Source organism: Hypanus sabinus, chromosome 10, assembly GCF_030144855.1.
Source record: "Hypanus sabinus isolate sHypSab1 chromosome 10, sHypSab1.hap1, whole genome shotgun sequence".
In the NCBI taxonomy this organism is placed as follows: domain Eukaryota; kingdom Metazoa; phylum Chordata; class Chondrichthyes; order Myliobatiformes; family Dasyatidae; genus Hypanus; species Hypanus sabinus.
The window spans coordinates 63,130,635-63,158,386 of record NC_082715.1 but is presented as its reverse complement, the minus strand read 5'-3'; the positions used below and the strand labels follow the sequence as shown (position 1 = coordinate 63,158,386).

The window sequence follows — 27,752 nt, the reverse complement described above, 5'->3', positions numbered from 1 at the left end:
GCTCCTATATCTTATGATCTTATGGTCTTTCATCAAGGAAAACCCCTCCACCACCAAGGGACAGGCTTCCTGTCTGGATGCAGCTGAGGCGAGGAGGATCCTAGCTAGGGTAAACCCCAGAAAGTTTTGGGTCTGGCTGTGGTCAGGTGCAGAGGGATTGTGTGGCCCATCTGAAAGGCGTCTTAACAAACACCTTTAACATTTCTTTACAACAGTTCCTTGTCCCTGCAGGCTTCAAGGCAGCTACCATCATTCTGGTTCCCAAGGGAGGGATGGCAACAGGCCTAAACAATTACAACCCAGTTGCACAAACCTCAACATTAATGAAATGCTTTATTGGACCTTTTCCAGTTTATTACCACTTAAACCAATCCACTGACGACGCCATAGCCTCGGCCCTCCATTTTCTCATGTCCCACCAAGAAAATGGTGCCTCAGACAGCAGGATATTGTTCATCAACTTCAGCTCCAAGTTTAACATGGTCATCCCTCAGAGGCTAGGGGGTAAACTGTCCTCACTGGGACTCAACATCCCTCGTCGTAACTGATTCTAGGACTTTTAAGCAGAAAATCCACCCTTGCATCAATATCACTGCTGGTCCCCCCTGTCCCCAGGGATGTGTACTCAGCCTGCTGCTGGTCATCTTGCTAACTCATGACTGCACTGCCAAACTCAGCTCAAACCACATCATCAAGTTCACTGATGGTTATGACAGTTGGCCTCGTCAGCAACAATGAGTTGGCATACAGAGAGGATGTAGGGAAGCTTGTCAAATGTGAGGACAACAACTGGAGTCTTAACATAGACTTGGCAAAAGAGATAATTGTGTACTTTAGGAAGGTACAGGTTGACCACTCTCCAGTGCACATCAATAGCTCTGCTGTGGAGGGAGTAATGAGCACAAAGTTCCTTGGTGTGCACTTAATGGATGATCTATCTGACCCACAACACCTCCTCGTTAGACAAGAAGGCACAGCATTTGTCTACACTTTCTGACAAAATTCCAATAGCTTTCTACAGGACCATCATTGAGAGCATCTTGTCCGGCTGAATCATTGGATGTTGTAAGGCATTGGACTACAAGACCCCAGAGAGGGTAGTAAAAATCACTGATGTCTGTCTCCCTCATCCCCCATCAGGATCAGGACTAGGACTGGCAGACTGGGTAACTGCTTCTTCCTCCAGCTGTGAGACCAATGAATACCCTGCCATCACCAAGGTCTTGTTACTAGGACAGTGAGCTGCAGAGATATACACCAGAGATATCTGGGGTATACACCATCAGCTCTAGGTGACTTACCTACCTTCAGAACTTTCAGCTTACAAAGAATCTTCTCTCTAGTTATGGTAACTTCACACACTTCATGCCCCCCCCCACCCCGACACCTGGAACTTTCACCATACTGCTAGTATCTTCCAAAGTGAAGACTGATGCAAAATTGTTATTTAGTCCATCCGCTATTTCATTGTCTTCCATTATTACCTCTCTAGCAATGTTCTCCAGCAATCCAAAATCCACTCTCACCTCTCTTTTACACTTTGTGTATCTGAAGAAACTTTTGGTATTCCTGTTAATATTATTGGCTAGTTTACTTTCATATTCCATCTGTACCTTCTTAATGACTTTTATAGTTGCTTTCTGTTAGTTTTGAAAAGGTTTCCAATCCTCTAACCTCCATGAATCTTTGCTCTATTATATGCACTCTCTTTGGTTTTCATGTTGGTTTTGACCTCTCTTGTTAGCCATGGTTGTGTCATCTCTCCTTCCTCCCTAGGATGTATGTGTGGTATGCTTTCCAAATTGCTTTCAGAAATTCCTGCCATTGCTGCTCTGCTGTCATCCCTGCCAGTGTTCTTTTCCAATCAATTCTGACCAACTCCTCTCATGCCTCTGTAAATTCCTTTACTCCACTGTAATATTGAAACATCTGAATTTAGCTTCTCCTTCTCACATTTCAGGGTGAATTCGATCATATTATGATCACTTATCCCAAAGGGTTCTTTTACCTTAAGTTCTCTAATCAATTCTAATTAATTGCACAACACCCAATCCAGAATAGTTGATCCTCTAGTGGGTTCAACCACAGGCTCTAAAAAGCCATCTCTAGGCACTCCAGAAATTCCCCCTCCTGTAAAGCAGCACCAATCCTCCACCACTATTGTAACATTGTCCTTTAGGCATGCATTTTCTATCTCCCGTTTACTTTGTTGGTCACATGCTTACTATTGTTTGGAGGTCTGTATATAACTCCCATCAGAGTCTTTTTACTTTTGTAATTCCTTAGCCCTATCCACAATGATTAAGTACCTTCTGATCCTATGGCCCCTCTTTCTAATGAATTGATTTTATTTTTTAACAGCAGAGCAATGCTGCACCCTCTGCTTTCCTGCCTATCCTTTCAAAACGATGTGTATCCTTGGACATTAAGCTCCCAGTTATAATCTTTCAGCCATGATTCCGTAATGCCTATAATATCATATCTGCCAAACTGCAACTGTTCTGCAAGTTCATCTACCTTATTCCGTATACTGCGCACATTCAGATACAACAGCTTCAGGCCTGTGTTCACTCCTCGATTGTGTCACACCACGTTCAACTTTTGGATTCCTAACTTTGTCTTAAGCATTACATTAACCACTACACCATCGTGGTGTCTAAAACTTGCATCCCACCTATTGTTCCTCCTTCAGCATATCTACTTACATCTTTGCATCTTTGAACTGGTAGATTTAAGACAAATTCCATTTGTCCACACTGTTAGGAGCACAGTGTGATGGTAACAGAGACAATCTGAATGTCATTCAGTTTCCAGATGACCAAAAATTTGGAGGCATATATTAAAGGTGTGCACTCCAAACTTCTCAGTTATTTCATGAATGTTCTGCCTGTACAATGATTTATTTCCCAAGCTCTAACAACAAAAATATTCCTCGGAGCTTTTAGCATTTTAGTAAATCTCTGGAACAAAAAGAGAATATTTCAGTATGACATCTTATTCAGAGAACTGCACTTCTGACATTGTAGCAATTTCTCAGCACTGAACAAAAATGTAAACATCAAATTGGAACAACAGTCACAGAAGTATATTTAGTGTAGAAAACATAGCGGCCATTTTTGTTCGATGGACATCAATGTAATATTGTGCACATAATAATACTGGGTACCGTAGCATAGTGACTGCTAATGAAAGAGCAGTGAGAGATTTGGACTGTTGATCCAAAGATTTGGTTTACATTCCACCACTGACAGATGCTGAAATCTGAAGTAGAAAAGTATTGCTGGTGGAACTTGGGGTTGAGTGGGTGGGGGGTGTCAAGCAACATCACCCAGTTTCTCACCCAGCCCTGTATAAAGACTGAAACTGTAGAGGGAAAATAGCCAATATATAGATGTGAGAGGAAGGGATGTGGCAGAGGCTGGTAGGTGATAGGTGGAACCAGACAAGATGCGGGAATGATACATCGATACACAGATAGTAGGGGATGCAGGGAGGGGATTGTTAAGACACAGACTCATAGGTGACAGGTGGAAACAGATGAGGGAAACAAAAATACTGGTGAAACCAGGTACAGGTATTTAAGTTCAAATACTGAAACAAACCTGGACTTAACAAGAACATCAGTAACATCGGGTTGCAAAAAATATTGCAAAAATCTGCCTGTGTTACTAACGTCCTTCAGAGATCTCCCATCCTTACACTTTCTGTAGGTAACTCCAGAGTAAACTATCAATTGCCTCTCTGTTCAGAGTCTTAGGTGAGAAATCAGAAGCAAAATCTAGAGCGTGGCAACAAATAAATGTGCTTGTGCTGCTGACTGAATGGTGAGTATTGGACACTAGGGATAACTTACCTGATCTTTGAGAAAAGCACATTGGAGAGTCAATGCTGTTCTGGTGCCAGCTTGAATCCTGTGCTCACAAAACTAAAATTGAACACGGTGAACATTTACTTCAGGAGAACAGCCCGCCCGAGTGATATTCCCTTGTCCCATGCCCATCAATACTTCCTTGTTAATATAGATGAAGATCTTGTTGTTCTGTATGCTTCTGATTAGAGGGAGTATTGGAGAAAATTTCTGAGGGTACTCCCCTAGACTACCTTTGACATCTGTCCACCAGCCATTCACTACAATAGGAGCAGGCAATTGACACCCGTTGGACAAACAGTTCTTAAAGATGATAACTTCATTCTGTGAACAGAGCCGGTACAAGGGAAATGTATGGAATACCACACACTCAGACTGCATATCTTAATTTTTAAAACATATTTTTAGTCTGAAGCACCACAGTGGAAGTCTCAAGAATTTACAAATTTTGGCAAATGGATGGATGGATGGGAAACTAGGAGAAAGCGAATTCCAGGTGGGTCAAAATCTAGAATATATACATATTTAAAACTGATCAATATATGTCCTACTAGAATCTTACCAGGTAGAACTCTATAACATACTGTATATTTATTTGATAAAACAGGAACTCTTATTTAATCTAAAGCATGACAAATGCTTTAGACTTTGCAGCTAACATGCTAGAAAGTACAGGTGAGAGAAAAGATTGCCCCTTATGGCCCATTTGGGTAGGCACTAACAGAGTGTAAAGACAAAGAACAGGCAGAATCAGGAATAAAGATTCATGCTCCAGTCATCTGTTAAATGCACAATGGAGTACTGTGTGATCTAGTGTTTTGAAGTCGGAGAAGAAATATTATTCAGCGTTAAAAATATAAAATATCTTCAATCAATGCAGCAGAGCTCTTTGCTTCTGGTAAAGCACAGTATGACTGCATTTCAAATGACATTTGATCATGACAGCTTTTGAATCTGGATCATGGTTTCTGAAAGCTTCAATCAAGCTGATGCCTCATATTATGGCAGAAGCTAATTGTTCAGGCCGTTCAGGGTGGAAACTGGTTGAAGAGACAGACTCTCTCTTGTCCCTGTGAATAAACCCAAGGATGGCACAGTGGTGCATCGAGGAGAGCCACTACGCCGTAACACCAGCATCCCAAGATCAATTCCGCTCTTGAGTACTTTCTTTAGGTTCCTCTTGTGACTGGATTGATCTTCTCTGGATGTTCCAGTTTCCTTCCCCATATCTGGAAGATATGTGGTTTGGTAGATTAACCGGGAAATTTAAACTATCCACAGTGTGCATGTGAGAGATTAACTGGAGAGACATTAATGTGAGTAAGAGGAGAATTTGTGGTTGATGGAAGGCAAGCACACTGTGCCCTGATGAACCTGTAGCCATGACTCCAATCCTACCTTGAATTCTTGAGCATGTAAGACAGTAGGAGGTTGTGCATCACTCCTAAGGAGGGTTCAAATCATCAGCTGACAATTTTGTTTTCTTTATCTTCCTTAACTCTGCATTCACATCCCCAGCATCCTGATGTCTAACGTCATCTGGCATTCTTTTGCTGTACTGTAAAGGAGCTTGTGGTGAACTATGTGCCTGTCTGGACACGCCCCTGCTGACTGCTCCTGTGGCTCCTCCCACAGGCCCCTGTATAAAGGAGATCTGCGGCCTGACGCTCGGCCTCAGTCTCCAAGACATTGTTTGATAGACACTCACACCTGGTTCCTTCTTCCAGTCAATAAAAGCCGATATCTCGCCTTACGTCTCAGTGTGAGTTATTGATGGTGCATCAGAGCTATGAAGTTTCCCTGAAACCTAAAATTCCACAATGTGCATGTTTTCATTTAAGCTGATTCCCTGCCTGGAGGCTTGTCCTGATTGATAAATTTAGCTCCTGGTTGGGTGGTGAACGCTCCAGAAAAGAACAATGAGAGTAGAAAGTTGAGACCCATTTTTGCCAGTTTATTTGTTAGACCAGGAGGAAGTTTCTTCTGACCCAAAAATACAGCTGTACAGTTCTGAGATGATGGTTCCAGTTCTTTTCAAATGAGATATAGAAACACTTAAATTGAAGGAACAGAGCTTCTCTAAGAGTTTTCAACAATCACTCTCTGGAAAACAAATTGGAAGTGTGCTACTTAGCGGAAATAGGCCAGTAATTTCTATACTTCTTAACCAACCACGTACACCATTTTAAAGGGTTAAATTTACTCTCCATACTTTTACTTGTCAACGACCTGCACTGCATTTTTCTTGAAGGACTCCTTTTCTACTTGACTTGAATGTAATAGAAATTTATCTCTGGTTAGTAGTGCTAAGATCTCTTTTATGGTGTTCAGTTGCAGTCATTAGTCAGTTAGTTTTGGAAGTAAATTTGAACAATTGTACTTTGTTTAGCACCAAGCCCTCCAAGACACACATCTACTTGAACATTTTTTTATTAATTAAAATTGATCAGAATTGGACAATTTTATAGATTTTTCCTCTAATATGTAAATAATGTAATAGAGTGAGTTGGGCTTTCAAGTGGCCAATTTTATTTTCAGACAGGAAGTTGTGCCTTAATACTGGCTTTCCAGGAATTCCCATCATTCAAAAAGTCGAATCCTTCAAATTGTGTTTGATTCTGAGCATACTCTTAACTTTTCTTACCTCCAGCATAATGAAGCCTAACTTTCATACCTCAGTTTATGTTTGTATTTCATAGGTCACGACTGGTGTGTTATCCAGCTGGGCGTTCCTGGAGTCATCCATGGAATTGATATAGATACTTCTTACTTCACTGGCAATTATGCGCCTCGTATGTCAATTCAAGCAGCCTGCTTAAATGCTGGTTAGTAAGCTGTAATTTACTAAAACTCCTACATAATTTCAATACATTGAAAAGCAATGGAAGTTCTGCACACTAATTAAAACTTTCATTTATTCTTACTATGTTTTGGACCTCTAAAAAGCATGTGCCACTTTTATGCAGACGGGTGGGAAAATGGTTAGAAACACACCTTTGCATATGACACTGGTAGACTATAGGTCAGTCTGATTTCCCAAGGTATCTCTGAGATTCCAGGCTGTGAACTGTTCCAACTGCTCTGGGCTCTGTGCCCATGGGCTCCGCAATGTTTACTTGGCTCTGTGCTGAATGGAGACTGAAGTTGTGATCCGTACTGGGCTTCGTGCCTGTGGACTCATTTTTGTTCTGAATGCTATTTGCTTACTCTTACTATTTGCATGATTTGTTTTTTCTCTCTGCGCTTTGGGTGTTTGATGGTCTTTTTTATGGGTTCTTTTGAGTTTCTGTTTTGTGGTGGCCTGTAAGGAGACAAATCTCAAAGTTGTATAATGTATACATAATTTGATAATAAATATTTTGAACTTGAACTTTGAAGTACCCCTTTGCTTCACCATTTGAAATCAGGAACTCCTTCTGTGACCATTGTTGTACTGATATGGTGCATCAATGTGTTTGCCTGATTCATTGAAGTATACTTCATCATCAAGTGAACTGGTTTAAATACATTATGGTTATAATTCAGAGTTAACAGTACTTGTAACTTATTTTAAATCTGCCACTGACTTCTGTGCTTCACACATATTTAAGTTATTTTCTATTTTCAACAATGGATGTTACACATTGTGAAGCATCTATTTAACCTTTTTGACCAATGTATTTTTGGTTTAAAGCACAAAATAAACATTCAGTGGTACTATTCGTCAGTATTTTAATAATTTCAGAATGTGACCACACATACTGAACAAGCAAATATGTATAACCATAAAAAAGCTCTGAGACATCAAAAAAGGTACTAACAATTAACAACTTACTTGCAATATGGAATAAGTTGCACACAATGTCCTTCTAAGTTTTAAAAAAATCTCCTTATGACAGAGAGTGGCACAATAGCATCGTCAGTAATGCTGTTGATTCACAACTCTAGCAACACAAGTTCAATCCAGGCCTCCCATACCTTCAATGGGTGGGTGTTTGTATGTTCTCCCTATTACTACATGGGTCTCCTCCAACATCCCAAATATCTGCATGTTGTCAGGTTAAATAACCATTGTAAATTGCCCTTAGGGTATAGCTGGGTGGAAGAATCTTGATAGGAATGTGAGAATAGAAAACATTGTGTAGACAGCCAGGATTCGTTTAGCTTGGGATTTACTAATTTAATCAGTTCAGCTCAACACTGTGGGCAAAGGGCCTATCCTTTGTGCTACACTGTTCTGTGCGCTAGTATAAGTGAGTGTCTAATGGATGGTGCAAACTCAGTGAGCTGAGAGGGTCTGTTTCTGTGATGCATCAACCACTGGTTACAGAGTCCTAGAATTATACAAAACAGAAACAGGCCCTTTAGCTCAACTTGTCCATGCCGAAGAGTGCATTTACCTGAATCCTCTAAACCTTTCCTATTTACAGATATGCACCTGCCTAAATGTTTTTCTGCTGTTGTAATTGTACCCTGCCTCTACCACTTTTGAGTTTCATCTCCTTACAGGTAGCCACAAAATAAAGAAACCCAACAGAGTCCATTAAAAAAAGACCAAAACACACAATGTGCAGAAAAAATTGTGTAAACAATAAAAGTAAGTAAAATAACACTCAGAACTGAAGGTCATGAAAGTGAGCCCACAGTATGTGGCCAGTCATCCAAGAGCCTGTCATTGCAGACCACAGCCTCGGTTCAGTGCAGAGACGTGTAAACCTCATGGAGCAGTGAGCTGAATACAGGCCTGGCCCTCTCTCTGGCCCTGACACCCTGACCTCTTCAATCTTCTCTGACACTTAAATCGGCCAAACTTCAAGTCATTCCTTGCTCTCAGATTCGAGTCCTGCCACTTCGATTTGGCTCATAGCCAACCTGTTCAATTTGGCCTGGCATTTAAAATCGGACAAACAGCAGGTCATTCCTTGCTCTTGGACCCAGGCCCTGCTGCTTTGGTACACTCTTGGGTCTGGGCCCTGCTGGCTCAATGCAACCCATATACGACCTTTTCAACATTGTACAGGTTGATAAGACCATAAGATATAGGAGCAGAAGTAGGTCATTCTGCTCTGCTGTTCAATCATGGGTTGATCCAATTCTTCGAGTCATACCCACTCCCCTGCCTTCTCTCCATACTCTTTGATGCCCTGGCTAATCAAGAACCCATATATCTCTGCCTTAAATGCACCCAATGACTTGGCCTCCACAGCCGCTCGTGGCAACAAATTCCACAGATTTACCACCCTCTGAATAAAGTAATTTCTCCGCATCTCTGTTCTAAATGGACGCCCTTCAATCCTGAAGTCGTGTTGGTTCATGAACTTAATGGTTGAAGAGAAGTAGCTGTTGGTGTAGCATTTCAGGTTTCTGTATCTCCTGGTAGTTATGAAAAGAAGCCATGGCCTGGCTGGTGGGGATGTTCGATGTTGCCTTCCAGAATCAGTGCCTCATGTAGATGATTACCAATGGTGGGCAGGGATATGTCTTGATGCATTGGGCTGAGTCATTTACTCTCTGCAGTTTATGATGTTCCTGTACATTCAAATTACTGCACCTTGATGCAACCAGTCAGGCTACTTCCAATAGTACATATGTAGAAGTTTGATAGTGTTTGGTGATAGTCTGAACCTTCTTAACCTTCTAAGAAAGCAAAGACCCTGGCACATCTTACTTGTGATTATATTACATCTACAGTATGTTCTGAGCCCAGGACAGGTCATCTGATATGTTAATGCTCAGAAATTTAAAGCTGCTGACCCTCTCTGTCATCAATTCGCTAATGTAGGTGGACTCATATTCCTTCTCCTTCAACTTCCTGAAGTCAACAACCAGTTTTTTTAGTTGTATTGACCTTAAGTAAGAGGTTGTTGTAGTAACACCACTCAAAAATAGAGGAGGAGGCAAAGCACACAGCCTTGAGACAACTTAAGAGTGCCAAATTTACCTACTAACCAGTGAGCTTCTGTGACGTGAGGAAACTCATGCAATCATGTCCACAAAGCATCTGAGGTCGGGATCGAATCAGGCTTGTATGAGCAGATTTTACATATTACAGCTCCATTGCCCAAGTTGTTTTTGATTTTACAATAATTGCCACTTCTCCCAGTTTATTTATTTTCCACTGTTGCAGACATGTGCCACAGGGAGCTGATGTCCTTCATTGTACATGCTAAGTACTCCTGGTGTAATGTGATGTTGTGAAATATGGTTTTTGAACCCTGCTTCTGTAATTGCGTTCCAGGAATGTGAAAAGAATTGAATTTCAGGAAAAATAATTAAACAGGCACACATTCCTACATTATGTATCTCATGTTCATAATAGATTATTTTTCTTAATTCCTAATTACACGTGTGTCCCCCCTTTACAATGGTAGAGCGTTACTATGAAACTTTTCTTAAGACGAAATGGAGTAAAGCGAAGAACCATTAATTTATATGGGAGAAATTTTTGTAAAAACGAAAATCCTCTTTGTAATGTGAAAACAGGTTACTAATGTAGTTCTTTTGTAAAAGCAAAGTGGCATAAAGTGACATTCATAAAGCGGGGGACACCTAGTATGATTATGTCTGTACCTCAAAAAAAGTAGGAATTGCCTTCTGCTTATTGCTTCTCCCATTTGCAGAACAGTTGAAAGCCCTTCCTAAAAAACTTGCAAACTTCAAGGTCCTGTAAGCAAGAATAATAAATTAATCTGTTTCTTTTAGTGAATGTTAGCTCAGGAACTGTGAGAAGCTCCTGCCGCACTTTTCTGAATAGAACCGTGGGATCTTTGGTTAATTGGTTTGCTATTGCCACGTGTACTGAGGTGCAGTGAAAACATTGTTTTGCATGCCCATCCATTTGGATCATTTCACCAGATCAATGCATTGACGTCATACTGAGGAAAACAAAAACAGAATGCAGAATAAAGTATTACAGCTACCAAGCCATTTTTGTTTCTATCTGCCTGAGAGGATAAACGGGACCAGGATTAATGTTTCATTCAAAGGTACACATCCTCAGTATCACTCAGTCTAACTTGTGTGGTTTGACATGTAACTTTCTAATGCTGCTCCCTTGAGCATGAGTTATTACCAATTGTTCCCTTTCATTACAAATTCCTCAGAATTCCTCAGCTTTTCATACCCACACGGATGTAATGTCCAACTTTAACTACTCAAGTATGTATTGTTCATCAGTATGTGCATGATAGATGATATGATTAAATACTTGGGGGAAATCTTTATTGTGTTCAGCTTTACATGAGTAGTCCCCGATGTCAATCTGAAGGTAAGAAGATTCCAGAGCTACCATTTTCCATCACTAGGCATGGTCTGAAATCTCCCTTACCTTACATTTGTGCATCTTGTGCTCTTTGCATTTTATCTACAATATGATCGCATATCTGTCTATCTTACCAGATGCTGTTCCAGACCTACCTCCAAGAGGAGAAAAAATTGGAACTGCAGCTTCAGAGGAGGAATATGAAGCTATTGGAAAGGTTTGTCAAAGATGTTCTTACAATTTCCTTATTGTAGATAACCGTGTTCTCTGTTTGGCAATCTTGGTTAAAGTCTTTACAAAGTTATAAAGTAGTGAAGACTCTTCCATTAAAGTGTTTTCCTGCTGTGTGTGTGAGTAGGTCAACATAGTGAATGGTCTGTGAATATTCACATTGTATAACCAGTGGGTCAAGTGCATTATCACATGTTAAACTTCAGAAAATATAATCTTAACATCAAGATATTTCTTTTCTAATAAAGCAGAGCACTAAAAGATAGTGCTGTATATTTTCCAATGCCACTGGTGTAGAGTTTGAAGGAACTGTATCTTCTGGATATTCAAGCCAGGAAGAGTCATAGAACTCTACAGCATAGAAACAGGCCTAGCCTGTGCTGAATCATTAATCTCCCTCGTCCCAGCGACCGTCACCCTGATCATTGCTCTCCACACATCTCCCATCCATGTACAACGAGATCTAGGTGTTCTTGTACATCAGTCAATGAAAGCAAGCATGCAGGTACAGCAGGCAGTGAAGAAAGCTAATGGCATGCTGGCCTTTATAACAAGAGGAATTGAGTATAGGAGTAAAGAGGTCCTTCTGCAGCTGTACAGGGCCCTGGTGAGACACCACCTGGAGTATTGTGTGCAGTTTTGGTCTCCAAATTTGAGGACGGACATTCTTGCTATTGAGGGAGTGCAGCATAGGTTCACAAGGTTAATTCCTGGAATGGCGGGACTGTCATATGTTGAAAGATTGGAGTGACTGGGCTTGTATACACTGGAATTTAGAAGGATGAGAGGGGATCTGATTGAAACATATAAGAATATTAAGGGATTGGACACGCTGGAGGCAGGAAGCATGTTCCCGCTGATGGGTGAGTCCAGAACTAGAGGCCACAGTTTAAGAATAAGGGGTAGGCCATTTAGAACAGAGATGCGGAAAAACTTTTTCACCCAGAGAGTGGTGGATATGTTGAATGCTCTGCCCCAGAAGGTAGTGGAGGCCAAGTCTCTGGATGCATTCAAGAGAGAGTTAGATAGAGCTCTTATAGATAGTGGGGTCAAAGGATATGGGGAGAGGGCAAGAACAGGGTACTGATTGTGTATGATCAGCCATAATCACAGTGAATGGCAGTGCTGGCTAGAAGGGCCAAATGGCCTACTCCTGCACCTACAGTCTATTGTCTACATATCCAAATTTCACTTAGAATCCCATATCCACCACTTGTGCTGGCATCTTGTTTCATACTCTCACCTCCTTCTGAGTGAAGACATTCCCCCTCATGTTTCACCCTTAATCCATGGCCTTTAGTTGTGGTCTCACCTAACCTTGGTTTGAGTACCTCTATCAAATCGCCCCTCAATTTTCAATGTTGTGGGAAATAAAATCCTAACCTATTCAACCTTTCCCTGTAACTCAAGTCCCAGCAACATCCTTCTAAATTTTCTCTGCATTCTTTCAATATTATTTATGTCTTTTTTGTAGGTAGGTGACTAAAACTGCACACAATCCTCCAAATTAGGACTTACTAACATCACATACAATTTCAACATAACATCCCAGTTCCTGAACAATACTGTACATTGATTTATGAAAGCCAATATTCCAGAAGCTTTCTTTACAGCCATATCTACTTGTGATGCCACTTTCAAAGAATTATGGATCTGTATTCCCAGATCCCTTTGTTCTACTGTACTCCTCAGTGTCCTACAGGTTAAGACCTACCCTGGTTGGTGCTCACAGAATGCAACACCACACTCCTGTCTGCATTGAATTTCCTCTGCCATTTTTCGGTCCATTTTTCCAGCTGGTACAGATCCTGCTGCAAGCTTTGATAGTCTTCCTCACTGTCCACTACATCCAATTTGTTTAATTCACAAATTTAACATTCTCATCAAGATCATTGATGTATATGATGAACAACAACTGACCCAGCATCGATCTCTGTGCATACCAATTATCACAGATCTCCAGTCAGAGAGGTAACCATCTACAGCCACTCTGACTTCTTCTGGGAAACCAATGTTTAATCCAATTTACTACCACAGCTTGAATGCCAAATGACTGAAGCTTCTGACCAAGGTCACATGCGGGACTTTGTCAAAGATCTTGCTAAAGTCCATGTAGACAACATCCACTCACTTAACTTCATCAACTTTCATGGAAGCTCCTTCAAAAAACACTGTATCACTCGTTAGGCATGACTTACCATGCACAAAGCCATGCTGACTAAAGCTAATCCATCCCTGTCTGACCAAATACTTACCCCCTTATATTCGGTCCCTTAGAATACTTCCCAATATCTTTCCCACTTCTGCTGTCAGGTTCACCAGCCTATAATTCCCTAGTTTATTCTTAGAGTTTTTCTTAAACAATGGAACACCATTAACTGCCCTACAAGCCTCCGGCACCTCACCCATGTTTGAAAAATCTCTGCTATCCCCCTGCAATTTCTGCACTTGTCTCCCACAGGGTCTGAGGGAACACATTTTCAGGCCCTGGGGATTTATCCACTATAATCTGTCTCAAGACAGCAAACACCTCCTTCCCTGTAATCTGTATCAGGTCCATGACCTCACTGCTGGATTGTTAACAGCTATAGAATCTGTGTCCATCTCCTGAATAAATACAGATGCAAAAACTATATTAAAGATATCCCCCATCTCTTTTGGCTCCATGCACAGATTACTACTCTGATCTTCCAGAGGATCAATTTTGACCCCTGCTATCCTTTTACTCTTAATAAATCTGTAGAAGACCTTAAGTTTCTCTTTCAACTTGTCTTCTAGAGCAACCTCATGACTTCTTTAAGCCCTTCTGATTTCCATCTTACATGTTCTCTTGTACTACTTGTACTCTAGATGTCATTTGTTCCCTTCTATCTATATCTGCTATGCACCTCCATTTTAACTTTCCAGGGCATCAATATCTAGGTTCCCTAAATGTGTTATCTTTGCCTTTTATTCTACAGGCATGTACAAGCTTTGTACTCTCAAAACTTCACTCTTGAAGGCCTCCCACTTTCCAAGAACACCTTTGCCAGAAAATAACCTGTCCCAATCCACACTTGCCAGATCCTTTCTGATACCATCAAAATTAGCCTTTCTCCAACTTAGAATCTCAATTTGAGAACCAGACCTATCCTTTTGCATAATTATCTTGAAACTTTTGGATTATGATAAATAGATACTAAGTGTTCTCTTGTACAAACTTTTATCACCTATCTTATCTCAGCCCCTGTTATCACATTCTCTCTTGATGGGACCTTTATGTACTGATTAAGGAAACTTTTCTGAACACGTTATTCCTCAGTTATACCCATAAGCTCTCACTAGAAGAGCCCTCCAGTCTGTCCTGACAGAGCATTGCTGTGACATTTTTCCTAAGTAGTAACACCACCTCCTCCCCCTTAAATCCCTCCTGCTTTATCAGGTCTAAAACAATGGAAGTCTGGAAGACTGAGCTGCCAGTCCTGCCCCTCCTGCAAATAAGTCTTGCTAATGGCTACAATGTCATAATTCCGTGCCTGAGCTCATCTGCCTTTCCTACAATATTCTTTGAATTGAAATACGTGCAGCTCAGAACATTAGTCTCACCATGCTTGTCCTTTTGATTCCTGACTTTGTATGGAGGCTTAAAAACATAATTCTTCACAACCACTCCACTATTTGTTCTGCTGCTCTGGTTCCCATCCTCCTGCATCTCTAGTTTAACCCACTCCTGTGCAGCACTAGCAAACGTTACTGATGGGATATTAATACCCCTCCCCCCCAAATTGAATTGCAAAACATCCCTTCAGTACAGGTCCAACCTTCCCTGGAAGTGAGGCCAATGATCAAAAAATATGAAGCCCTCCCTCCTGCACCAACTCCTTAGCCATGTGTTAAACCATATGATCTTCCTATTTCTGGCCTCTTCCGCACATGGTCTAAGTAGCAATCCTGAGATCACAACCCTGGAGATCCTATACATAGCACACAACTCCCTGAACTCACTTTGTAGGACCTCATCACCCATCCTACCCATGTCATTGGTACCAACATGGGCCATGACCTTTGGCTCTTCACCCTACCACTTAAGAATGTCATAGACTCAATCAAAAATGTCCCTTATCCTGTCACCCAGGGGGTAATAAACCATCTGGGAACATCATTTTTGTCCACAAAAGCGCCTTGTTCCCCTAACCAATAAATCCTCTATCATCACAGCTCGCTTCTTCTTCCCCTTCTTCCCTTCTGAGCCACAGAACCAGACTCAGTAACAGAGACCTGACTCATGTGGCTTTCTTCTGCTAGGTCATTCTTCCCAAGAGTATCCAAAGCATTATACCTGTCGTTGAAGAAAACAACAAAAGAGTTATTACGCATTGGCTGTTTATCCCTTTCTCCCTACTGACAGTCACCAGTTACCCATGTCCTGCATCCGAGTACAACTACATCCCTGTATCTCCTGTGAGGCTCAGGCTCCCCAATGACCTGGAGTTCATCAATTCCTTAACACAGTCTGTTAGAAGCTGCAGCTGGATGCACTTGTTGCAGGTGTAGTTATTAGGGACACTGGACACCTCCCTGACTTCCCACATCACACAAGAGGAGGATTCCAGCATCCTGTCTGGCATGCCCATTGCTCTAAATGTGCAATGAGAAAGAAATAAAGATTAGATAATGAAGGAAAAAATAACTTACCTATGGCCTTTGCCTCTCCTGAGCCTCAATGAGCCAAAGTTCAACTCTTCACTCTAACAAAGGCCCACTCACATAAAGGCCACTCTGCTTAAACCTAACTTCTTTTTATTGGTCCTTGCCAAGTGCTTAATTATGCACAATTCAAAGTTTCCTCAGGAACTGTGGCATGCAAAATACACCAATTGTCCTTGCTCACTTCTTTTAAACTTTCTCTCCGTTCACGCAATCTGGTATCTCTTCAGGATAGTGGCACGCAGAAAGTGCCAACTGCCCCTACATGCTTCTTTCAAACTCTCTCTCCCTTTACTCAACCATTTGTCAAATTCAGTGACGCATTAGCACAAAATCAGTGGGTAGATTTGAGACTGTGGGGTTAATATTGTTCATGATCATTCAGTAGTAAATGGCAAATCCACTTTGAGGAAAGTTGCACAAATACATTTATATATTAAAAATATCTCTCTAAGTTAAACTACTGCAATATTAGCTTTATAACAATGGTATTCCTATTAAGAATGGAACTCCCATAACTGTATCAAATTGCCCTGTATTTGCATATTTTATTGAAATGATCGTATCTCAGTGAGTTGTCTTGTCATTACAATTTTAAAAAATGTGACAATTCCTATGTTAATCAACCTCTCTGTTATTGAAAATAAAATAGTGACGAAACTTATTCTTGCAGAAATTGTTACTGGAAATATAAAGATATAAAATTAAGACTTTTTAATTTTAAGAAAAATTAAGATTTTTCTTTCAATCATAGTTTCATATTCTGCCCTTTATCTTAATCTAATCTTTCTTTTTTCTTATCCCCACATTCCTTCTGCTGTTTATTTCTCAAGTCCTCAATCCTATCAGTCAAAGCAATTTACTGTTATTTCTTTTTTCCTTTTCCCCTCACCATACAGCATTGGCATCCCTTCTAACACACAATATAGACTGAGACTGAAACATGCTTAATCTCTAACTGTTAGCAAATTCTGTTGCAGGCCCCACTACAAGGAAGTCTGTGCCATATATAAATTATTGTACAGTTGTATGCCAAATGCTCTAATTTCTACAGAGGAACAGTTGACAGTATCCTGACTGATTGTGTTATGGCATTTTCTATACAAGAGGCTGCAGAGGTAGTAGTCACAGCTTGTTTCATCACAGGCACAGTTCTCCCTTCTATTGACCCAGATGTTAGGGTTGTTCTGCCTCAAGACCGGGCTTGTATCATTAAGCAACTCAACCATCTGGGTCACACTCTCTTCTTTCTGTTACCATTTGGCAAGAGGTACAGATGCTTGAAGTCCCTCAGCTGTTTTCCTAAAACCATCAGCTTCTTGAACCAACCTACACAACCCAAATTATTCCTCAGCATTGGAATACTTTGACCATCTCTTGCACTATATCCCTGTGATGTTGCAGCAAGCAAATTTTTCATTGCACTTGTTGCTTACTGTACTGCACATGACAATAAACTTGATTTGACTATTTAACTGTTATACTTCTGCCACAAAGGTATAGACCTTTCTGTCATTATCTTTCTTTCCTTTGGAATTTTGAAGAATGAGGGGCAACATTATTGAAACATGATTTTGAAGAGTTGTGACAAAATAGGTGTAGAGATGCTTCTATTGGTGGGAGAATATCAAATGAGGGGAAAGTTAGGGTGGTCTTTTAAAGGTGTACTACATCTCACAGAGGGTAGAGAATCTCTGGATTTCTCTACTATAGAGGGTTGTGGAAGCTAGATCATTGGTGGTATTTAAAAAGGAAGCTGATGAATTTTTGGATCATCAATGAACTGAGGACTTTAGTGAACTGTTGCAGAAGGGGAGAATGAAGCAGACTGGCAAAGAATTTTAGAACAGGGCTGAAACGATAAGTGATCTAATTCTACTCCAACTCTCTTGGGTTCTTCTGTTCAGAAATAAAAACCCCATTTCCAGAAAAGTTGGGATATTTTCCAAAATGCAATGAAAACAAAAATCTGTGATATGTTAATTCACATGAACCTTTATTTAACTGACAAAAGCACAAAGAAAAGATTTTCAATAGTTTTACTGACCAACTTAATTGTATTTTGTAAATATACACAAATTTAGAATTTGATGGCTGCAACACACTCAACAAAAGTTGGGACAGAGTTAAAATAAGATTGAAAAGTGCACAGAATATTCAGGTAACACCGGTTTGGAAGACTCCACATTAAGCAGGCTAATTGGTAGCAGGTGAGGTATCATGACTGGGTATAAAAGTAGCGTCCATCAAAGGCTCAGTCTTTGCAAGCAAGGATGGGTCATGGCTCACCCCCTTGTGCCAAAATTCGTGGGAGAATTGTTAGTCAGTTCAAAAGGAACATTTCCCAACACAAGCTTGCAGAGAATTTAGGTCTTTCAACAACTACAGTACGTAGTTTTGTGAAAAGATTCAGAGGATTCAGAGACATCTCAGTGCGTAAAGGGCAAGGTCGGAAACCACTGTTGAATGCGCGTGATCTTCGAGCCCTCAGGCGGCACTGCCTAAGAAACCGTCATGCTACTGTGACAATTATAGCCACCTGGGCTCGGGAGTACTTCGGAAAACCATTGTCACTTAACACAGTCCGTCACTACATCCAGAAATGCAACTTGAAACTGTATTACACAAGGAGGAAGCCATACATCAACTCTATGCAGAAACGCTGGCGAGTTCTCTGGGCCCGATCTCATCTTAGATGGACCGAAAGACTGTGGAACCATGTGCTGTGGTCAGATGAGTCCACATTTCAGCTAGTTTTCAGAAAAAACGAGCGTCGACTTCTCCGTGCCAAAGATGAAAACGACCATCCTGATTGTTATCGGCGAAAGGTGCAAAAGCCAGCATCTGTGATGGTATGGGGGTGCATCAGTGCCCACGGCATGGGTGAGTTGCATGTATGTGAAGGTACCATTGACACTGAGGCATATATTAAGATTTTAGAGAGACATATGTTGCCATCAAGGTGATGTCTCTTCCCGGGATATCCATGCTTATTTCAGCAGAAATATGCCAGACCACATTCTGCATGGGCTACAACAGCACGGCTTTGTAGACACAGAGTGTGTGTGCTTGACTGGCCTACTGCCAGTCCAGATCTATCTTCTATTGAAAATGTATGGCGCATCATGAAGAGGAGAATCAGACAACGGAGACCATGGACTGTTGAGCAGCTGAAGTCTTATATCAAGCAAGAATGGACAAAATTTCCAATTGCAAATCTACTACAATTAGTATCCTCAGTTCCAAAATGATTAAAAAATGTTATTAAAAGGAAAGGTGATGTAACACAATGGTAAACATGCCTCTGTCCCAACTTTTGTTGAGTGTGTTGCAGCCATCAAATTCTAAATTTGTGTATATTTATAAAGTACAATTAAGTTGGTCAGTAAAACTATTGAAAATCTTTTCTTTGTACCTTTGTCAGTTAAATAAAGGTTCATGTGAATTAACATGTCACAGATTTTTGTTTTTTATTGCATTTTGGAAAATATCCCAACTTTTCTGGAAATGGGGTTTGTCTATTAGGAAGCTCATTTGATTTTCTTTTGGTTTACCATCATTTTACAGAGGATAAGTGTTACGAACCCCGTAACTGGGTCACTTACCAGCAAAGATAGAGAGGTCCATTGAAGCCTGATGATACAATTTTTAACAGTATTTATTAGTAAAAATACACAAAAATAATGTCAATGCAAATATACAGATAATATACGTCATCAATACTAAATCTAAAAGTGCGGGTATAATAATAATCAATAAGAAATAAGCTCTATCGTTGTCTAAGGGATAATGTATTGTCCGATGGAAATATAAAAGTCACTCAGTTCATGCAGGCTGCAGCCTTTGGGGACTGCTGGGGTTTTCAATGGTTGGAGAGAGAGAGAGTTTTGGGAGAAAAACTTGCCGATTCCTTTTATGATTTCGATCCATTGGAGTCTCTTTGGTGTGGCCGTTCACTTGTGGCCTCTCCTTTAGCTAAGCCATTCTTCCATGATGAGCCCGCCCCCTGGCAAGGGAGGACGCACACAAGCCCTCACCGGCATTCGCTATAAAATGCTGTCACTGGATTTCCAGCGTTTCTCCTGGTGCATCTCAAGGGGTTGTTCCCCAGACCCTCTTTTATCCTTACTCACGGGGTCTCAGATGTCAATCAGGTTGGGATGATGCAATCCCTCAACCAGCCCACTCTGGTCGACCCCTGAGGGCTTCAATGAATAGTATAGTACTCAATACACAACTCCGTCTCCAAAAGACAATAGCTGTTATTAATGGTTTTGCTTCGCTGAGGCCAGGACACATTCCAAACCTTGTGGATTCTCTCTCATTTCCTGGGTCCCAGACCTGAATTAATAGCGATCTTGCGATTCTCAAAAAGGAGGGGGCGACTTTGTACCCTTCGGCCCCTCAGAGTTGCGGCACATTCATAACTTAAGTAAGATGGAGACTACCAGGAGAAAGCTGATAAGTCTTTCACATTTTACTCTTTCTATGTCAGTTGAAATCAGAGAGCTGGACTGAGTTAGTTCCAATGACAATTCTACAACCAGGCTACGTTGACACCTGCCATCATTACTTCCCTGTTCGGCAGCAGAAGCGATGGACTCATATCCGGCTTAACATGTACCCAGGTAACCATTCAAAGGCTTTCTAATTGAATAATGCAGTAGCGAAGTAATCCAGCATTCCCTAGAATGTCAAAGCTGAAATGAAAAAGCAAGTAAAATCAGAAAAGACCAAGTGGGCGATTCCAAATTTGTGTTTTTAAAGGATATAGTCCTAGGATGCATGAAGGATTTTGTCAGTGCCAGCTGCAATGCTATGCATCATGAAGTATTAGAGCTCATAACTAAAATTTAAATTCTTGTTCCAATGAATTGAATGTTTCTCAAGTTAATGAAAACAACATCTTTGATTTGAAATGTATCTGTCAAAACTGTAATATCACTAAAAACAATACTTCTCAAGTCTTCAAAATTCAGGGTAAATTTATTATCGAAGTACATATATAGCACCATATACTACCGTGAAATTTATTTTCTTGTGGACATTCACAGTAGATACAAAGTAACAAAATAGATACAACTACACAAAAACAACCAATGTGCAAAAGGCAACAAATTGAGCAAATACAAAAAGAAAAAAAAGAACTAAATAATATTGATAATGTGAGTTGTAGAGTCTTTGAAATGTGGAATTAGTTCAGTGTTGAGGTGAGTGAAGTTATCCACTCTGGTTCAGGAACCTGATGGTTGGTTGAAGGGTAATAACTGCTTCTGAACCTGGTGGTATGGGACCTAAGGCTCCTACCTCCTTCCCAATGGCTGCAACGAGATGAGAGTGTGTGCTGGACGATGGGAGACCTTGATGATGGATACTGCTTTACTGTGTGCTCAATGGTGAAAGGGCTTTTCTTGTGCTGACATAATAAATTGCAACAGAGCTAACTAGACACTAAATAGGAAGAAAAAAGAAGTGAGAATCCCTGGTGTGGCTCCACAGGACTCTCACTGACATATAACTGCCTCATCCTGCTTCTGCACAAAAAATGTCACTTAGTACAGCATGGCATTTCAACACAGAATTATCCTTTAAAAGTGGATAGGTGTGACTCTAATCATGGATACCGTTCCCCTAGCAATAGCTACTTGTATGAGCAGCTTTAAAACTGCTTTATCAGGAGTCAGCAGGAGACGCTCATGGAGTGAGTACTGTTTTAGATTCGCTCCATAACCTTTACTTTTTTTAACCTTTGATCACCCTTATCCAACATTTTTACCTACACCAAAAGATTCTTGCTATTTTTTGGACTTATCGTTAAGAGTTTATTGTGTATTTTTGGAGAAATGTACTCAGAAATGCCTCTTAGATCTAAAGGACGAGAACCTGGGCGGAACCTGAATGGTAATGGAAAGAAGCAAGCTCATCCGCAACGCACTGAATTAACTTATGAATTGTTTTTGGAGGTTTTGGATAAAAAATTTGATGAACTACAACAAATTTTTAAACAAGATATAAAGGCTTTTCAAGATTATGTGGATAAGGCGGATTCAGTAATTAACCAGCAGCAAGTTCTTATCGCATCTCTGCAAGAAGACGCTCGGAAACGAGATTTGATAATTGAAAAATTGCAACAGGATTTACTTTCGACCACTAAACTGGTGGAAACACTTAAAGCTAAGAGTGTCGACTTTGAGAATCGGTCCAGAAGACAGAACCTACGTATACTTGGTCTCCCGGATGGCATAGAACAAGGCGACCTTTCGAAATTCTTTGCTCAACTCTTAAAGGATGTGTTCCCGTCTGTAATTCCAGATAGCCCCCCATTACTTGATCGTGCTCATAGAATCAAGTGTCGATCACCAAGTGCTTCAGCTAAACCCTCGGTTGTAATTGTCTGGTTTCATTACGTACATGATAAAGAGCAACTTATTCGTGTGGCTCGGGGTGTAGGGATGGTTAAATTTCAGGATCACAGTTTCCGCTTAGTAGGAGATTTTAGTCCTGAAGTAATGAAGGCAAGGATTCTTTTTAAACCTCTGATGTCTGAATGTTATGAGAAAAATCTAAAACCTGCGCTCTTATACCCTGTGAAGCTCAGAATCTTGCCGCCAAACGCTCCACGCCGAGTTTTCCTTTCTACATCTGAAGCAAGAAGTTTTCTAAATGAGAACTTCCCTACTGTTACGGAATCTCATTCCTAACAAATGAGGGTTTTTGATCGTGTAGGATGGTTTTTGATTCCTCAAACCAGATTTTGTTTCTGGCTATTGGTGTGGGTTTACTCTACACTTTATATTCAAGTTAAAGTGTTCTTTCATCATATTAATCGGTTTGTTTTATACACTTTAACCATTATACTATATTGCTGACTATTATTTTTGTTCCTTCGAAGGTGTATTTTTAACCCTTTGAAGGTGAATTTTTTTTTTACTAAGATGGTGGTTTTTTGGAAAAATATTTTTGTTTTTTTTTAAGATGGCGGTATTTTTTTCTCTCGTCTTCTTCCTACAATGCATCGCTTATCACAGTCTAAATATTTTTTGGTTTGTTTGGGTTATAACCTGATTTATAAGTTCTTAGTGATTATATTCTTTTAGGTTTTTTTACAACCAAGTATATTAAGAAGTTTGGTTTTTAGTATAGTGATCATAATTTTTAAAGTTTGGGTGGATTTTTTTAATATATATCCTTTATATACGGAGTGGTCTTCCGCTGATATGGGGGTAGAATCATTTTCATGTTTTCCTTTTCCCAGCCTATTTTTGGCTGTTGTTTTTTTCTCTTTCTTGAGGGGGTGGGGGGTGGTCTTTTTTCTAACTCTATATTTCCTTATCTAGTTTGTTTTAGTTTTTTCATTTGGGCTGTTTTTGAACTACAAATATGTCTACGTCATCACTTCCGAGTCCACTCTTTATTTTTGTTCCTCTTCCAGGTGCATGAGTTTATAATTTGGTTAACCCTTTTTATACCAAAGGGTTGATTTTAGAAATATGGCTCAGACCATTAATTTTGTGTCTTGGAATATGAATGGTTTAAACCATCTGATTAAACGAAAGAAGATTTTCTAAGTATTCCAAAGACTTAATGCTCATATCATTTTTGTACAAGAAACTCATGTGAGGAAGGAGGACAATTATCACTTTTTTAGGTTTTGCCAGGGTCAACAGTACCATTCGAATTCAAATGCCAAAGTAAAGGGAGTTTCAATTTTTATTGACTCCTCTATTGCATTTGTCCAACATGATATCTTTTTGGATCCGAATGGTAGATTTTTGTTAATTATGGGCTTACTTTGTAATAAAAAGGTTGCTATGGTTAATGTTTATGCTCCAAATGTGGATTGTCCTGATTTTTTAAAGTCCTTATTTACTTCTTTACCTAATCTAAATGAATATAAGTTGATAATGGGTGGTGATTTTAATTGTTGTTTAAATCCTTTGATGGACAAATCTATATCTACTCAGATTTTACCCAATAAGTCAGCCACTTGTATCAACTCTTTCATGACTGATAATGGAGTTTTTGATATTTGGAGATTTCGGCATACCAAGGACAAGGAGTTTTCTTTTTTCTCACACGTCTATCATTCTTATTCGAGAATTGATTATTTTTTTTATTGACTCTTGTTTGATTCCTTCAGTAAATGGTTGTGATTATGATAGTATAGCTATTTCTGACCATGCTCCATTAAAACTTTCTATTAAATTTATGGATACAGTTCCTAATGCTAGACAATGGCGATTTGACTCTACCTTATTGCAAGATCCGTACTTTATTAAATTTATGAATGAACAGATCGACTTCTTCTTTTCAACCAACTCCACATAAGATATTTCTTACAGAACACTTTGGGACACTTTTAAAGCATATATACGTGGACAGATTATCTCTTACTCTGTTGGTCTGAGAAAACACATAAAGAAGGAAGCTTTTTATTGGTTGATAAAATCAAAGAGATTGACAAGAAATATTCGATCACTCCTAGTAAGGAGTTTTACAAGCAAAGGGTTGAACTTCAAACAGAATATAGTTTATTACTTACATCTTTGATTGAAAATCAACTGATGAAGTCCAGATCTGATTTTTATATACATAGTGATAAATCGGGTAAACTGCTAGCTAGTCAATTGAAGAATGCTTTGGTTAAATGTCAAATTACTAAGGTCCGTCAGCAAAATGGGGATTTGACAGTTAACCATGATGAGATAAATAAATCATTTCAAGATTTTTATACTTCCCTGTATCATTCTGAATTTCCCCGGGATTGTGGTACCATGTGTGATTTTCTTGGGAAATTGAATTTCCCAAAATTATCACTAAATGATCTTTCATTATTGGAAACTCCTATGACTGAGGCAGAAATCAAAGGGGTTATTTCCTCCATGAATTCTGGGAAAGCAACTGGTCCGGATGGGTATACAACAGAATTTTTTAAATGTTTTTCCGCTACTCTCTCTCCTTGGTTATATAAGGTTTTTGAAGAAGCAATTAGATTGGGCAACTTGCCACAATCTTTTTATAGAACTTCCATTTCTTTAATATTGAAGAAAGATAAAGACCCTACTGATTGCGCATCCTATAGACCAATATCCTTATTGTATGTAGATTCCAAGATTTTTTCCAAGTTACTTGCATCCAGGTTGGAGAAGGTATTACCCCAAATTATTTCGGAAGATCAAACTGGTCATTAAAAATCGTTATTCTTTTTTTAATGTTAGAAGGTTATTGAATATTGTGTATACTCCTTCACATAATATTTCAGAATATGTTATTTCATTAGATGCGGAGAAAGCATTTGACAGAGTTGAATGGCCATACTTATTTAATGTGTTGGAGAAGTTTAATTTTAGTCCGACATTTATTTCCTGGATTAAACTGATTTATCATACTCCAGTAGCCTCGGTGTTTACTAATAATCAAAGATTTCCCTTTTTTCATTTATTTCGGGGTACTAGACAAGGCTGTCCTCTTAGCCCACTTTTATTTGATATTGCTTTAGAACCCTTGGCAAATGCTATCAGAGAATCACAGGATATTCTTGGTATTAATCATGGGACAGATACTCATAAGTTATCTTTGGATGCAGATGATTTATTATTATTTATTTCTAATCCTGAGAAATCTATTCCTGTAGTTTTATCATTGTTGGCTCAATTTAGTGACTTTTCTGGGTATAAATTAATTCTTAATAAGAGTGAATTGTTTCCTTTAAATAGACAGGCCCCAATCTATGGAAACTTACCTTTTAAATTAATTAATGACTCTTTTATTTACTTAGGGATTAAAATCACAAAAAACCATAAAGACTTATTTAAGGTTAATTTTGTACCCTTAATTGATCACATTAAATGCTTGTTTACTAAGTGGCCACCATTATCTTTATCTCTGATAGGTAGGATTAATGCTATCAAGATGGTTATTTTACCTAAGTTTTTATATATTTTTCAAGCGGTACCAATTTTTATTCCGAAATCTTTGTTTGCTAATGTGGATTCAAAAATTTCCTCATATATATGGCAGAATAAAAATCCCAGGTTAGGTAAAATATACTTACAGAAGGCAAAGAAGGAAGGTGGACTAGCATTGCCTAATTTCAGATTTTATTATTGGGCAGTTAATATTAGATATTTGATATGTTGGTTGAAAGATTGGGATGGATCTTTTAGACCTCATTGGGTGAGCCTGGAAATTAAATCGGTACCAGGTTTTGCATTGGGTTCTATTTTGGGGACTTCTCTCCCTTTGGCTCTTTCTAAATTGCCGAAACGAATTGACAACCAGATAGTTAAACCTACTTTACGTATATGGTTTCAATTTCAGAAATTTTTTGGGTTGACTCAGTTTGTTTTAAATATTCCTATTGTATCTAATTGTTTTTTCCACCCTTCAATTATAGACCAAGCTTATTCGGCTTGGAAGACTAAGGGATTACTACGATTTTCTGATTTATTTTTGGATAATTGTTTTATGTCTTTTGAGCAATTATCTAACAAATATAATTTGCCTAGATTTCATTTTTTTAGATACTTACAGATTAGGAATTTTTTAAATACTGTACTTCCTACTTTTCCAAATTTTGTGTCTTCAGGTATTTTGGAGAGTTTGTTTGAATTAAACCCCTTTCAAAAAGGGCTTATATCAAAACTTTATAATATAATTATGAAGATACATTCAGAGCCCCTTTATAAGACAAAAAATGATTGGGAAAGAGAGCTTAACATTATTCCTATTGAGAATTGGGATAGAATTCTTCAATTAGTTAATACATCATCTATATGTGCCAAACATTCATTAATACAGTTTAAGTTTGTACATAGGGCCCATATGTCCAAGGATAAATTGGCTCATTTTTATTCCTATATAAATCCTATTTGTGATAGATGTCAATCTGAAATAGCGTATTTAACTCATACGTTTTGGTCGTGTCCGCTTTTGAAAAAATATTGGAAAAGTATTTTTGATATTATTTCTGCGGTATTGAACATTGATTTACAACCCCATACTATTACCACAATGTTTGGTTTACCAATGATGGACTCACTTCATTTATCTTCTTCTGCCTGTCGAATGATTGCGTTTCTTACACTAATGGCTAGAAGATCTATTTTGTTGAACTGGAAGGAAATTAATCCTCCTACTGTATTTCATTGGTTTTCTCAAACTATGTTATGTTTAAATTTAGAAAAAATTAGAAGTGGTGTATTTGATACTTCTATTAAATTCAAAAAGATATGGAGACCATTTATTCAATATTTTCATATGATGTAATATGACCCTGTTTCAAGCCTATTTGATTTTCCAGTTTTGATTTTATATATGTTGAAAGGATCGGAGTTGATGACACTGATGATTCTGTATTTTTATGAGACATTATAAACAGCCTTTTTTTTTCTTTTTTCAGTTTTTCTTTTTTTCTCCTTATTAGCTATTAGATTATTAGATTAGGTTTTTTTGTATTTTTTTTCTTCTTTTTTCTGTTTTTTTTTAAATTACTTATCATGATATACCTAGATTTGCCTTGTTTATTTATATATTGTATCGTTCATGATTTGGGAATACTCATTTATACTGTAATCATTGCTTATGTATTCTTTCAGGTGCAGATGAAATGTGTATGTTTGTAATCCCATTATCTATGTATCAATTGTATTTTGTTGATATTAATAACAATAATAAAAAGATTGAAAAGAAGAAGAAAACTGCTTTATCTATTTTAATAGTCTCATA

The 27,752-nt window shown here is 38.9% G+C and overlaps 1 protein-coding gene across 6 annotated transcripts in view; it reads left to right on the top strand.

Annotated features, from left to right (window-relative positions):
• allc (allantoicase) overlaps positions 1 to 27,752 on the top strand; it is a 48,890-nt gene that overhangs the window by 10,048 nt on the left and 11,090 nt on the right. For all 6 annotated transcript variants that reach the window (XM_059981981.1, XM_059981980.1, XM_059981976.1 and 3 more), the window contains exons 4-7: positions 4,277 to 4,364; positions 6,568 to 6,693; positions 11,246 to 11,325; positions 20,521 to 20,653. In XM_059981981.1, the coding sequence (XP_059837964.1) occupies positions 4,277 to 4,364; positions 6,568 to 6,693; positions 11,246 to 11,325; positions 20,521 to 20,653 (427 nt within the window). The remainder of the gene's footprint in view (positions 1 to 4,276; positions 4,365 to 6,567; positions 6,694 to 11,245; positions 11,326 to 20,520; positions 20,654 to 27,752) is intronic.